General features: G+C 49.5%; 2 protein-coding genes across 3 annotated transcripts in view; both read left to right on the forward strand.

The window, feature by feature from the left end:
* Positions 1-14,527, forward strand: part of LOC118383407 (threonylcarbamoyladenosine tRNA methylthiotransferase-like) — a 53,175-nt gene that overhangs the window by 1,674 nt on the left and 36,974 nt on the right. Inside the window, exons 3-4 of one of the 2 annotated variants that reach the window (XM_052509363.1) lie at positions 502-614; positions 13,642-14,371. In XM_052509363.1, the coding sequence (XP_052365323.1) occupies positions 502-614; positions 13,642-13,667 (139 nt within the window). In that variant the 3' untranslated portion in view covers positions 13,668-14,371. Of the gene's footprint in view, positions 1-501; positions 615-13,641; positions 14,372-14,527 lie in introns of those variants that run through there. The other variant, XM_052509362.1, reaches the window with a different exon arrangement.
* Positions 841-4,033, forward strand: LOC127924647 (uncharacterized). Its single transcript, XM_052509361.1, has 2 exons — positions 841-2,770; positions 3,821-4,033. The coding sequence occupies exon 1, from the start codon at positions 878-880 to the stop codon at positions 1,910-1,912; it is 1,035 nt and encodes a 344-aa protein (XP_052365321.1). The 5' UTR covers positions 841-877; the 3' UTR covers positions 1,913-2,770; positions 3,821-4,033.

A 14,527-nucleotide genomic window follows, 5' to 3' on the forward strand; every position in this document is an offset into this window, starting at 1 on the left:
TTCGAAGACTACGACTCTTCCTCTCCTCTTCCATTGCTTGTGTTTCTTGCTTATCTACATATTCTTGTGAAATATAGCAACACATTTAAACAGGGTGCTAAAAGCCAACAGTACCTTCCCATAGTATAAACGGGGCCCAGCAGTCATTGTATGTAGTTGATACATCCTCTTCTCTGTAGCGTCTGAGTCCCTTCACATAGTATAAACGGGGCCCAGCAGTCATTGTATGTAGCTGTAGTTGATACATCCTCTTCTCTGTAGCGTCTGAGTCCCTTCCCATAGTATAAACGGGGCCCAGCAGTCATTGTATGTAGTTGTAGTTGATACATCCTCTTCTCTGTAGCGTCTGAGTCCCTTCACATAGTATAAACGGGGCCCAGCAGTCATTGTATGTAGTTGTAGCTGATACATCCTCTTATCTGTAGCGTCTGAGTCCCTTCACATAGTATAAACGGGGCCCAGCAGTCATTGTATGTAGTTGATACATCCTCTTCTCTGTAGCGTGATCCCAGGCATGCAGAAGATCTGGATGAGGACGTGGGGCTGCTCCCACAACAACTCAGACGGGGAATACATGGCTGGACAGCTGGCAGCGAGCGGATACAAGATGACAGGTAGGAACCAGTGTGTGCCGTTCAAATAGTTGGCCTCGAAAACAACAAGTATAATGTGGCCGGTGTGATGGTTGCCTTGGTTACGAGATGATGGGGAGCGGGGGGTTATGGGCTGGTAGGGTTAGGTGTTGGGGTTCCTGTGGTGGTAGGTTTAGGTGTTGGGGTCCTGGGGTGGTAGGGTTAGGGGATGGGGGTGGAAGGGTTAGGGGATGAGGGTCATGGGGTGGAAGGGTGTTGTTGATGACAGGTAGGTCAACAGGTCAATGGCAAGCAGTGAAATTGGTGTGAATGTGTCTGGTGGTCTAGTGTTAGCGCTGTCTACTGTGAACTACACATCCTCCATCCTGGTCCTTACTGTCTGTCTAGTGTTAGCGCTGTCTACTGTGAACTACACATCCTCCATCCTGGTCCTTACTGTCTGTCTAGTGTTAGCGCTGTCTACTGTGAACTACACATCCTCCATCCTGGTCCTTACTGTCTGTCTAGTGGTAGCGCTGTCTACTGTGAACTACACATCCTCCATCCTGGTCCTTACTGTCTGTCTAGTGTTAGCGCTGTCTACTGTGAACTACACATCCTCCATCCTGGTCCTTACTGTCTGTCTAGTGTTAGCGCTGTCTACTGTGAACTACACATCCTCCATCCTGGTCCTTACTGTCTGTCTAGTGTTAGCGCTGTCTACTGTGAACTACACATCCTCCATCCTGGTCCTTACTGTCTGTCTAGTGTTAGCGCTGTCTACTGTGAACTACACATCCTCCATCCTGGTCCTTACTGTCTGTCTAGTGTTAGCGCTGTCTACTGTGAACTACACATCCTCCATCCTGGTCCTTACTGTCTGTCTAGTGGTAGCGCTGTCTACTGTGAACTACACATCCTCCATCCTGGTCCTTACTGTCTGTCTAGTGGTAGCGCTGTCTACTGTGAACTACACATCCTCCATCCTGGTCCTTACTGTCTGTCTAGTGGTAGCGCTGTCTACTGTGAACTACACATCCTCCATCTTGGTCCTTACTGTCTGTTGGCCTCACGGTGTATCCCTCTTTGTCCTACATCCTCCATCTTGGTCCTTACTGTCTGTTGGCCTCACGGTGTATCCCTCTTTGTCCTACATTCTCCATCCTGGTCCTTACTGTCTGTTGGTCTCACGGTGTATCCCTCTTTGTCCTACATTCTCCATCCTGGTCCTTACTGTCTGTTGGTCTCACGGTGTATCCCTCTTTGTCCTACATTCTCCATCTTGGTCCTTACTGTCTGTTGGCCTCACGGTGTATCCATCTTTGTCCCTACTGTCCTAAATGGGTTTGGGGGTTTGTGCTGAAGGAGTCTGCTTCGGGTTGTCTCAAATGGACCAAGGTCTACACAACTAACCACAAGGTGGCAGTCTGGCTCCATGATAAAGTCCATAACCATTTGTTCGGTGTTCTGAATGGTATGGGACATGTTACTGCAGACATAGTAAAGAGCTGATTGGCTGTTTGGCTTTAGTCTGGTTGTGTTCTGAAGGGTATGGGGACATGTTACTGCAGACATAGTAAAGAGCTGATTGGCTGTTTGGCTTTAGTCTGTGTTCTGAAGGGGATGGGACATGTTACTGCAGACATAGTAAAGAGCTGATTGGCTGTTTGGCTTTAGTCTGTGTTCTGAAGGGGATGGGACATGTTACTGCAGACATAGTAAAGAGCTGATTGGCTGTTTGGCTTTAGTCTGTGTTCTGAAGGGGATGGGACATGTTACTGCAGACATAGTAAAGAGCTGATTGGCTGTTTGGCTTTAGTCTAGGTGTGTTCTGAAGGGGATGGGGACATGTTACTGCAGACATAGTAAAGAGCTGATTGGCTGTTTGGCTTTAGTCTGTGTTCTGAAGGGTATGGGGACATGTTACTGCAGACATAGTAAAGAGCTGATTGGCTGTTTGGCTTTAGTCTGGTTGTGTTCTGAAGGGTATGGGACATGTTACTGCAGACATAGTAAAGAGCTGATTGGCTGTTTGGCTTTAGTCTGGTTGTGTTCTGAAGGGTATGGGGACATGTTACTGCAGACATAGTAAAGAGCTGATTGGCTGTTTGGCTTTAGTCTGGTTGTGTTCTGAAGGGTATGGGACATGTTACTGCAGACATAGTAAAGAGCTGATTGGCTGTTTGGCTTTAGTCTGTGTTCTGAAGGGTATGGGGACATGTTACTGCAGACATAGTAAAGAGCTGATTGGCTGTTTGGCTTTAGTCTGGTTGTGTTCTGAAGGGTATGGGGACATGTTACTGCAGACATAGTAAAGAGCTGATTGGCTGTTTGGCTTTAGTCTGGTTGTGTTCTGAAGGGTATGGGGACATGTTACTGCAGACATAGTAAAGAGCTGATTGGCTGTTTGGCTTTAGTCTGGTTGTGTTCTGAAGGGTATGGGGACATGTTACTGCAGACATAGTAAAGAGCTGATTGGCTGTTTGGCTTTAGTCTGGTTGTGTTCTGAAGGGTATGGGGACATGTTACTGCAGACATAGTAAAGAGCTGATTGGCTGTTTGGCTTTAGTCTGGTTGTGTTCTGAAGGGTATGGGGACATGTTACTGCAGACATAGTAAAGAGCTGATTGGCTGTTTGGCTTTAGTCTGGTTGTGTTCTGAAGGGTATGGGGACATGTTACTGCAGACATAGTAAAGAGCTGATTGGCTGTTTGGCTTTAGTCTGGTTGTGTTCTGAAGGGTATGGGGACATGTTACTGCAGACATAGTAAAGAGCTGATTGGCTGTTTGGCTTTAGTCTGGTTGTGTTCTGAAGGGTATGGGGACATGTTACTGCAGACATAGTAAAGAGCTGATTGGCTGTTTGGCTTTAGTCTGTGTTCTGAAGGGTATGGGGACATGTTACTGCAGACATAGTAAAGAGCTGATTGGCTGTTTGGCTTTAGTCTGGTTGTGTTCTGAAGGGTATGGGACATGTTACTGCAGACATAGTAAAGAGCTGATTGGCTGTTTGGCTTTAGTCTGGTTGTGTTCTGAAGGGTATGGGGACATGTTACTGCAGACATAGTAAAGAGCTGATTGGCTGTTTGGCTTTAGTCTGGTTGTGTTCTGAAGGGTATGGGGACATGTTACTGCAGACATAGTAAAGAGCTGATTGGCTGTTTGGCTTTAGTCTGGTTGTGTTCTGAAGGGTATGGGGACATGTTACTGCAGACATAGTAAAGAGCTGATTGGCTGTTTGGCTTTAGTTGTGTTCTGAAGGGGATGGGACATGTTACTGCAGACATAGTAAAGAGCTGATTGGCTGTTTGGCTTTAGTCTGGTTGTGTTCTGAAGGGGATGGGACATGTTACTGCAGACATAGTAAAGAGCTGATTGGCTGTTTGGCTTTAGTCTGGTTGGTAGTAGGCTGTAGTTCAATACTTAGCTCGTGCGTTTGTAGCTCTTTGAAAAGCACTTATACAGGCTGGGGGGGTCTGTGTGGAGTAGCTAGACAGTGGGGGGTCTGTGTGGAGTAGCTAGACAGTGGGGGGGGGTCTGTGTGGAGTAGCTAGACAGTGGGGGGGGGTCTGTGTGGAGTAGCTAGACAGTGGGGGGGGGGTCTGTGTGGAGTAGCTAGACAGTGGGGGGTCTGTGTGGAGTAGCTAGACAGTGGGGGGTCTGTGTGGAGTAGCTAGACAGTGGGGGGGGTCTGTGTGGAGTAGCTAGACAGTGGGGGGTCTGTGTGGAGTAGCTAGACAGTGGGGGGTCTGTGTGGAGTAGCTAGACAGTGGGGGGTCTGTGTGGAGTAGCTAGACAGTGGGGGGTCTGTGTGGAGTAGCTAGACAGTGGGGGGTCTGTGTGGAGTAGCTAGACAGTGGGGGGTCTGTGTGGAGTAGCTAGACAGTGGGGGGTCTGTGTGTGGGGGTAGGGGGTCTGACAGTGGGGGGTCTGTGTGTAGGGGGGTGGGGGGGTCTGTGTGGGGCTAGGGGGTGTGGTGACAGGGGGGGGGGTGGGACAGTGGGGGACTGTGTGGGGTAGGGGTCTGTTACTCATTATGTTTCTATTAGGGTGTTTCTGTTTTTCTCTATATTGTCTGCATTGTTAAAAGGGCCTGTGTTTCTCTAGGGGGGTCTGGTCTGCATTGTAAAAGGGCCTGTTTGGGGGTCTGTGTAAAGACACTGTGTGTTTTCTCTATATTGTCTGCATTGTAGGGGGTCCTGTTTCCTGTGGGGGGAGGGGGTCTGTTTCTGGGGGTAGGGGGTCTGTTGGGGGTAGGGGGTCTGTTTGGGGGGTAAAGACACTCCTGTTTGTGTCTGGGGGTAGGGGTTGTGTGCATTGTGGGGGTAGGGGGGCCTGTGTTTCTCTGTGTGGGGGGGTAGGGGGTCTGCATTGTAAAGGGGCCTGTTGACGCCTAGCTAAAGACATGTTTCTCGTGTTTCTGTTTTTCTCTATATTGTCTGCATTGTTAAAAGGGCCTGTGTTTCTCTATATGGTCTGCATTGTAAAAGGGCCTGTTTCCCTGATAAAGACACTCCTGTTTTCTCTATATTGTCTGCATTGTAAAGGGGCCTGTTTCCCTGATAAAGACACTCCTGTTTTCTCTATATTGTCTGCATTGTAAAGGGGCCTGTGTTTCTCTATATTGTCTGCATTGTAAAGGGGCCTGTTTCCCTGATAAAGACACTCCTGTTTTCTCTATATTGTCTGCATTGTAAAGGGGCCTGTTTCCCTGATAAAGACACTCCTGTTTTCTCTATATTGTCTGCATTGTAAAGGGGCCTGTGTTTCTCTATATTGTCTGCATTGTAAAGGGGCCTGTTTCCCTGATAAAGACACTCCTGTTTTCTCTATATTGTCTGCATTGTAAAGGGGCCTGTTTCCCTGATAAAGACACTCCTGTTTTCTCTATATTGTCTGCATTGTAAAGGGGCCTGTGTTTCTCTATATTGTCTGCATTGTAAAGGGGCCTGTGTTTCTCTATATTGTCTGCATTGTAAAGGGGCCTGTGTTTCTCTATATTGTCTGCATTGTAAAGGGGCCTGTGTTTCTCTATATTGTCTGCATTGTAAAGGGGCCTGTGTTTCTCTATATTGTCTGCATTGTAAAGGGGCCTGTGTTTCTCTATATTGTCTGCATTGTAAAGGGGCCTGTTTTTCTCTATATTGTCTGCATTGTAAAGGGGCCTGTGTTTCTCTATATTGTCTGCATTGTAAAGGGGCCTGTGTTTCTCTATATTGTCTGCATTGTAAAGGGGCCTGTTTTTCTCTATATTGTCTGCATTGTAAAGGGGCCTGTGTTTCTCTATATTGTCTGCATTGTAAAGGGGCCTGTGTTTCTCTATATTGTCTGCATTGTAAAGGGGCCTGTGTTTCTCTATATTGTCTGCATTGTAAAGGGGCCTGTGTTTCTCTATATTGTCTGCATTGTAAAGGGGCCTGTTTTTTCTCTATATTGTCTGCATTGTAAAGGATCCTGTTTCCCTGATGAAGACACTCCTGTTCATTTCTCTCTAATGTTGTCAATCGTTTTTAATTTAACATCAAGTGGAAATGTGCTAAATACCTTTGTTATTTTTAAATAGTTTCCACAGCCTTGTTATCTTTTTGAAATGTCTGTTGTGTTTGTGCTGGTTATTATTTAACTGATGCGGTCGGTAGTGGAGTGGTACTGTAGCAAAAGGCCCAGACATCTGAAATGTAAATACGAGTCTATCTGTCTTGTAGCACTTTAACTAAAGCTGGTTTGTTTTCCTCCTAAATCCCTGACTGACTCTGAACAGAATCCTCCGCTACTCTCTCTCTGCCCCTGCCTCCCTCACTCCCTCTCACTCTCCCCCTGCCTCCCTCACTCCCTCTCACTCTCCCCCTGCCTCCCTCACTCCCTCTCACTCTCCCCCTGCCTCCCTCACTCCCTCTCACTCTCCCCTGCCTCACTCCCTCTCACTCTCCCCCTGCCTCACTCCCTCTCACTCTCCCCCTCCCCCTGTCCTCCGCTCTCTCTCTCTCTCCCCCTGCCCCCTCTCTCTCCCCCTGCCTCCCTCTCTCCCCCCTCCTCCTGCCCTCTCTCTCTCTCCTCTCCTCTCTCTCTGCCCCTCTCTCTCTCCCCCTGCCTCTCTCCCCCTCTCTCTCTCCCCCCTGCCCCCCTCTCCCCCTGCCTCCTCTCCCTCTCCTCTCCCCCCCTCCCTCTCTCACTCTCCCCCTAGTCCTCCTCTCTCCCCCTCTCCCTCTCCCCCTGCCCCCCTCTCCTCTCCCCTGCCTGTCCTCCTCTCCCTCTCTCTCCCCCTGCCTCCCCCTGCCTCCCCTCTCCCTCTCCCCCTGCCTCCCCCTCTCCCCCTGCCTCCCTCTCTCTCTCTCCCCCTAGTCCTCCGCTACTCTCTCTCTGCCTGGGAACGTTGGCTGTCTGGGTGTGGTTTTGCATGTTATCCAGACATCAGAGATGACGAGCCAGGTTATTTATTTAAATCTTTATTTAACTGGGTAAGTCGGAACAAGTTCTTATTTACAATGACGGCCCACACCGGGTTAACTAGGAGGCTCTCTTCATAGGGGAGGGAAGAGTGGGTGGGTGTGTTCTCTGTGCACAAAATATAATCTGTATGTCTCTACCTGTGTGTGTGTGTGTGTGTGTCATCTGAATCTTTTATGTGTGTATCTGTCTGTCTGTGGAGATAGAGCCAGTGGGGGGGTGCAGCCTGTTTGCTGGGCTGTGAATAGTAGCCCTCTGGGTGTCCCTCATCAGGGAGCAGAGAGGGGGAGAACGTTCTACTTCAGGTGCGTCCCAAATGGCTCCCTATTCCCTACGCAGTGCACTACTTTAAGGCCAGGTCCCGTAGGGGACTAGGATGCCATTTGGGACACAGTGTGTTCTACCACAGCTGCAGAGGGACATTAATCACATGCTTCAAACATGCAAATTCCTCCCTGCTCCCCCCCTCCCTGCAGATCCTGTGAAATGTGTTCTAATTGTCCTGGTGATCTGGTCTGTTCCATTAGGAGCCCAGGAAGGCAGGCAGGTAGTCAGGCAGGCAGGTAAGTCAGTGTGGGCAGGCAGGCCAAATGGGAAGGATCCCAGAGATGACGCTTTCCTTTATTCTTCCTTTCTCTAAATCTTTCTCTCTAACTCTCTCTGTCTGGTCTATACATTTATCTCCTTCCTCTTGTGGCCCAGACAGTGTGACTAGGAGTGCCTAACTCCTCCCTCTTGTGGAGGGACAGTGTGACTAGAGAGTGTTTAACTCCTCCCTCTTGTAGCCCACAGTGTGACTAGAGAGTGTTGCCTCTCCTCCCTCTTGTGGCCTCTGTGTCCTCTAGAATCTTTAGTGTTTATCTCCTCTCCCCTCTGTGGCCCAGACAGTGTGACTAGAGAGAGTGTTTATCTCCCTCCCTCTTGCTGGGACTGTGACTCTCCCCCTGCCTCTGTTTATCTCCTCCCTCTTGCCTAGCCCAGACAGTGTGGGGAGAGTGTTTATCTCCTCCCTCTTGTAGCCCAGACAGTGTGACCCAAGATGGCTCCCTCCTCCCTACTTGTAGCCCAGACAGTGTGACTAGAGGCCAGTGTCCCTTGTAGCCCAGACAGTGTGACTGGGACAGAGTGTTTATCTCTCCCTCAGCCCAGCAGTGTGACTAGGACAGTGTTTATCTCCTCCCCCTCTTGTGGCCCAAACAGTGTGACTAGAGAGAGTGTCCTTATCTCCTCCCTCCTGCAGCCCAGACAGTGTGTTCTACTCTCCCCTGTTCTGTTCCATTATGGGAGCCCTGCTCAGGCGCCTCCCTCTTGTAGCCCAGACAGTGTGACTAGAGAGAGGTTTATCTCCTCCCTCTTGTAGCCCAGACAGTGGACTAGGAAGTGTTTATCTCCCCCTCTTGTAGCCCAGACAGTGTGAAGGAGTGGCATCTCCTCCCTCTTCCCCCAACAGTGTGACTAGAGAGAGTGTTTTCTCCTCCCTCTTGTAGCCCAGACAGTGTGACTAGAGAGAGTGTTTATCTCCTCCCTCTTGTAGCCCAGACAGTGTGACTAGAAAATCTCCTCCCTCTTGTGCCCAGACAGTGTGACTAGAGAGAGTACTTAACCCTCCTCCCTCTTGTAAACAGTGTGACTAGTTTTATCCACACAGAGGAAGTTGTTTGAAGAGCACGTGGCTGTTGGTTTAAATGTGGTCCAGCAATTTGGGAGAAATTGCTGTAATTGTACAACAGGTAATTTGTTTGTGTTTAACCTGTTTTTCTCTCGAATGGCCCCTGTTTTTGATTGGTGCAGTGGTGGACTACATTTCCCCTGAGGGACTAAAACAGGGAACATATTTTTGGTTTTGTGTAAATTTATTTTTTATAACCTGGGATTATGGGTTCAAATCTCTGGTAAAGAGAAACTAAAACATTTCACCAGGGCAAACAAATGGGCGCTACGAAGAAAATAGTCACATCTTCATCCCATATTTATAATTTCACCAGGGCACAGAGAATCACAGGAATCTCTGTCTAATTTCTGGGATCTCCCAGTACTACATTTCCCTGTGGCACTGTGGACCAATGAATCTAGAGGGAATCAGGGTGGCTTCTGTCTAATTTCTGTCCAATGATCTCCCAGTAAAACCCCTGTGTTGTGGACCAATGAATCTACATCACATGAATCAGGGTCTAATTTTTGGGACAATGATCTCCATTTCACCAGGGTGTTGTGGACCAATGAATCTAGAGAATCACATGAATCTCTGTCTAATTTTTTCACCAATGATCTCCCAGTAAAACCCCTGTGTTGTCCCAATGGTCCAGAGAATTTTGAATCTCTGTCTAATTTTGTCCAGGGATCTCCCAGTAAAACCCTGTGTTTGGGACAACGTCACTCACCTCTCATTGGTTCCACTTAATTGTCTGAGTTGTTTAGTATGCAGGGTGGCCTATTTGTCCTGACACTGTGCTGTGTATTTTAATATATATTTGTACACCAGGGCACTATGATAAGTCCTACTTAGGAAACAAATAAGGGTGTGTTTCCCAACAGCCACCTATTCCACAGGGCACTACAGAGGAAATGGCCCCCTATTCCACAGGGCGGGTGTGTGTCACCAGGTCATATGGGCACTATTCCACAGGGAACAGGGTGGTGTCAAATGGGACAGCCCTATTCCACAGGTGGGTGGTGTCCCAAATGGGATTCCAGGGTGTCAGAGCAGTAACCGAGGGGAGAACGTGTGTCCCAAATGGCCCCTATTCCACCAGGTCACAAATGGCCCCTATTCCAGAGGGAACAGGGTGGCTGTTTGGACCCGTATTCCATTTCACCAGGTCCCAAATGGCCCCCTATTCCAGAGGGAACAGGGTGGTCTTTGGGACATGGCCCCGTATTCCTTCAAAGGGCATTTCCCCAAATGGCCCCCTATTCCACAGGGAACAGGGTGGCTTTTGGGACAAATACCCCTATTTCACCAGGTCACTATGGGCACTACACAGGAACAGGGTGGCTTTTGGGACATGGTACTACATTTCACCAGGTCACAAATGGCCCCCTATTCCAGAGGGAACAGGGTGGCTGTTTGGCCCCGTATTCCACAGGGCAGGGTGTGTCACAAATGGGCCCTATTCCAGAAGGAACAGGGTGGCTTTGTCCCAAATGGCGCCTACATTCCACAGGGCAGGGTGGTCACATGGGCATGGCAGCCCTATTCCACAGGGAACAGGGTGGCTTTTGGGACAGCGTACTACATTTCACCAGGTCACTATGGGCACTACAGAAGGAACAGGGTGGCTTTTGGGCCCTATTCCACATTTCAGGGTGTGTGTCCCAAATGGCCCACTATTCCAGAGGGAACAGGGTGGTTTTCCCAAAGCGTACTACATTTCACAGGGCACTATGGGCACTACAGAAGGAACAGGGTATTTTTGGGACAGCGTACTACATTTCACCAGGGCACTATGGGCACTACAGAAGGAACAGGGTGGCTTTTGGGACAGCGTACTACATTTCAAGGTCACATGGGCACTACAGAGGGAACAGGGTTTTTGGGACAGTTCTTCCTAACATTTCACCAGGTCACTATGGGCAATACAGAAGGAACAGGGTGGTTTTGGTTTAGGTCAACGTTTAACCAGTTGTCACGGTATGGGCACTACAGAAGGAACAGGGTGGCTTTTGGGACAGCGTACTACATTTCACCAGGGCACTATGGGCACTACAGAGGGAACAGGGTGGCTTTTGGGACAGCGTACTACATTTCACCAGGGCACTATGGGCACTACAGAGGGAACAGGGTGGCTTTTGGGACAGCGTACTACATTTCACCAGGGCACTACAGAGGGAACAGGGTGGCTTTTGGGACAGCGTACTACATTTCACCAGGGCACTACAGAGGGAACAGGGTGGCTTTTGGGACAGCGTACTACATTTCACCAGGGCACTATGGGCACTACAGAGGGAACAGGGTGGCTTTTGGGACAGCGTACTACATTTCACCAGGGCACTACAGAGGGAACAGGGTGGCTTTTGGGACAGCGTACTACATTTCACCAGGGCACTATGGGCACTACAGAGGGAACAGGGTGGCTTTTGGGACAGCGTACTACATTTCACCAGGGCACTATGGGCACTACAGAGGGAACAGGGTGGCTTTTGGGACAGCGTACTACATTTCACCAGGGCACTATGGGCACTACAGAGGGAACAGGGTGGCTTTTGGGACAGCGTACTACATTTCACCAGGGCACTACAGAGGGAACAGGGTGGCTTTTGGGACAGCGTACTACATTTCACCAGGGCACTATGGGCACTACAGAGGGAACAGGGTGGCTTTTGGGACAGCGTACTACATTTCACCAGTGCACTATGGGCACTACAGAGGGAACAGGGTGGCTTTTGGGACATAGACGTGTGGTTGTTCATAGTTTAATGAGACTATTAGACTGAGAAGAGATGCTTTCTGCCAGAGGCATGGACATAATAGTCACTCAGCAGCCAGCATTACTCATTGGAGGTATCTGTCACACAGACACACAGACACACACACAGACACACACACACACACACACACACACACACACACACACACATGTAAGTTGTATCAGAGTTCTAGTGCTGTATGAAACATGATAATGACTGAGGTGACCGTCTGAGATTAGTAGGTCGTAGGTCAACAGTAGTGCTGTATGACACATGATAATGACCGTGAGGTGACCGTCTGAGATTAGTAGGTCGTAGGTCAACAGTAGTGCACTACATACAGACTGGCGGGACCATTTGTAAGGCAACGTATAGTGATGTTAGTCATGGCTAATGTCTAAGGCACTGCATCTCAGTGCCTGAGGCGTCACTACAGACACCCTGGTTTGATTCCAGGCTGTATCACAACCGGCTGTGATTGGGAGTCCCACAGGGCGGCGCTCAATTGTCCCAGCGTCGTCCAGGTTTGGCCGTCATTGTAAATAGGAATTTGTTCTTAACTGACTTGCCTAGTTAAATGGAGGTTACATTAAAAATGAATGGTATTGACTGGCTCTGTGTCTGGTCCGGTTCTCCGGGCTGGGTCTGGGTCTCCGGGCTGGGTCTGGGGTCTGGTTCTCCGGGCTGGGGTCTGGGGTCTGGTTCTCCGGGCTGGGTCTGGGGTCTGGTTCTCCGGGCTGGGTCTGGGTCTCCGGGCTGGGGTCTGGTTGTCCGGTCTGGTTGTCCGGGCTGGGGTCTGGTTGTCCGGGCTGGGGTCTGGTTGTCCGGGCTGGGGTCTGGTTCTCCGGGCTGGGTCTGGTTCTCCGGGCTGGGTCTGGGGTCTGGTTGTCCGGGCTGGGTCTGGTTGTCCGGGCTGGGTCTGGTTGTCCGGGCTGGGTCTGGGGTCTGGTTCTCCGGGCTGGGTCTGGGGTCCGGTTCTCCGGTCTGGGGTCTGGTTCTCCGGTCTGGGGTCTGGTTCTCCGGGCTGGGGTCTGGTTCTCCGGGCTGGGGTCTGGTTCTCCGGGCTGGGTCTAGGGTCTGGTTCTCCGGGCTGGGTCCGGTTCTCCGGGCTGGGTCTGGGGTCTGGTTCTCCGGGCTGGGTCTGGGGTCCGGTTCTCCGGGCTGGGTCTGGGGTCTGGTTCTCCGGGCTGGGTCTGGGGTCTGGTTCTCCAGGCTGGGTCCGGTTCTCCGGGCTGGGTCTGGGGTCTGGTTCTCCGGGCTGGGTCTGGGGTCTGGTTCTCCGGGCTGGGTCTAGGGTCTGGTTCTCCAGGCTGGGTCCGGTTCTCCAGGCTGGGTCCGGTTCTCCAGGCTGGGTCTGGGGTCCGGTTCTCCGGGCTGGGTCTGGGGTCCGGTTCTCCGGGCTGGGTCTGGGGTCTGGTTCTGGGGTACAGACACAATAATAAAAGCGATACCAAAGCTCTGTGAAATTTGATGTGTGAAGTGAACTGGAGGTGGTTTTACACCAAGTGCTTTAGATGGTTTCTCTGTAGGCTGTGCCATGACACCCACACACACACACACACACACACACACACACACACTAGCTATCCTGGGGGCTTGGTTGAAGGCCGGTTGTGTGACCGTGTTGTCACTCTGACCAATGGCAGGTAACAGGGTGTGACATTGCCACTTTCTCACCCCCCTCCATTTCCCCCTCCATCCACCCCTCAATCCCTCTCGTGCTATCTCCACTTCCACCCTTCTCTACCCCTCCCTCCATCCACCCCTCCCCCTCTGACTTCATCAGCTCAGAGATGAGAGGGAGGCTGGGGGGGAATGGCAGGTGGTGTTAGGTCCTTATTTAGACCCAGAGTGATGGACAGGCACTGGGGGGGGGTCCATGTGCCCCTCTTCCTGACGGACAGTGGGGATTGGGAAAGGTGAGACTGTCACGGCCAAATCGGTGGAGATGAAACTGGGAACGCTGGCCTCCCGGCTGGCTCTCATCACGAGGCTTTGCTGGACGTTCTGAGCTTCAGGCTTAAGGCTTAATGGCTGTTCTGTTCAGACTGGGTCTCCAAAACGCCACCCTACTTCCCCATAGGGTTCTGGTCAAAAGTAGTGCACTATTTAGGGAATAGGGTTTCATTTGGGACTCACACCCACTGTCTGTATTGATAGCTGCACCTGGGGGTGTTGTCAGATGTGGCTGAATTGTTCCTTTTTTCTTTTACAGCAACAAATAATGACTCTGGAAAGTAAAGAGACAATTATCTCTGCTGTGTTTTTAAAAAATCAGTAACTGTAGAATCTACAACTAAAGCAGCAAAAAGCACATTTGGGTTTTAAGTGTGTTTGTCCTCAAGACCCAATATTGAAATGGTGAAGCCCAGTTCCCCCTGTCCACCACCAGAGGGCAGTGTTGCCCCACTGTAAAGAGACACCATTGTTCCCTCCGGCATCTCCACAGCACCACAAGCAGGTCAACATTTTCCTCCTCTGAATTGACTGCTCTCCCAGATAGCATGATGTCAGACTTGATTTGTGAAAACATTTTGTTAAACAGCGAGTAACTTTTGTCAGTATCGACAAGTGAGCCGCATGCACTGTTAAAGATTCATAATGATTCACTCATATTAAAGATTCATAATGATTCACTCATATTAAAGATGCATAATGATTCACTCCTATTAAAGATGCATAATGATTCACTCCTATTAAAGATGCATAATGATTCACTCCTATTAAAGATGCATAATGATTCACTCCTATTAAAGATGCATAATGATTCACTCCTATTAAAGATGCATAATGATTCACTCCTATTAAAGATGCATAATGATTCACTCCTATTAAAGATTCATAATGATTCACTCCTATTAAAGATGCATAATGATTCACTCCTATTAAAGATGCATAATGATTCACTCCTATTAAAGATGCATAATGATTCACTCCTATTAAAGATGCATAACGATTCACTCCTATTAAAGATTCATAACGATTCACTCCTATTAAAGATTCATAATGATTCACTCCTATTAAACATGCATAATGATTCAGTCCAGTTGAACCATCATAATGATTCACTCCTATTAAAGATTCATAACGATTCACTCCTA

The sequence above is a fragment of the Oncorhynchus keta genome, unplaced genomic scaffold (genome assembly GCF_023373465.1).
Source record: "Oncorhynchus keta strain PuntledgeMale-10-30-2019 unplaced genomic scaffold, Oket_V2 Un_contig_4386_pilon_pilon, whole genome shotgun sequence".
NCBI lineage: Eukaryota > Metazoa > Chordata > Actinopteri > Salmoniformes > Salmonidae > Oncorhynchus > Oncorhynchus keta.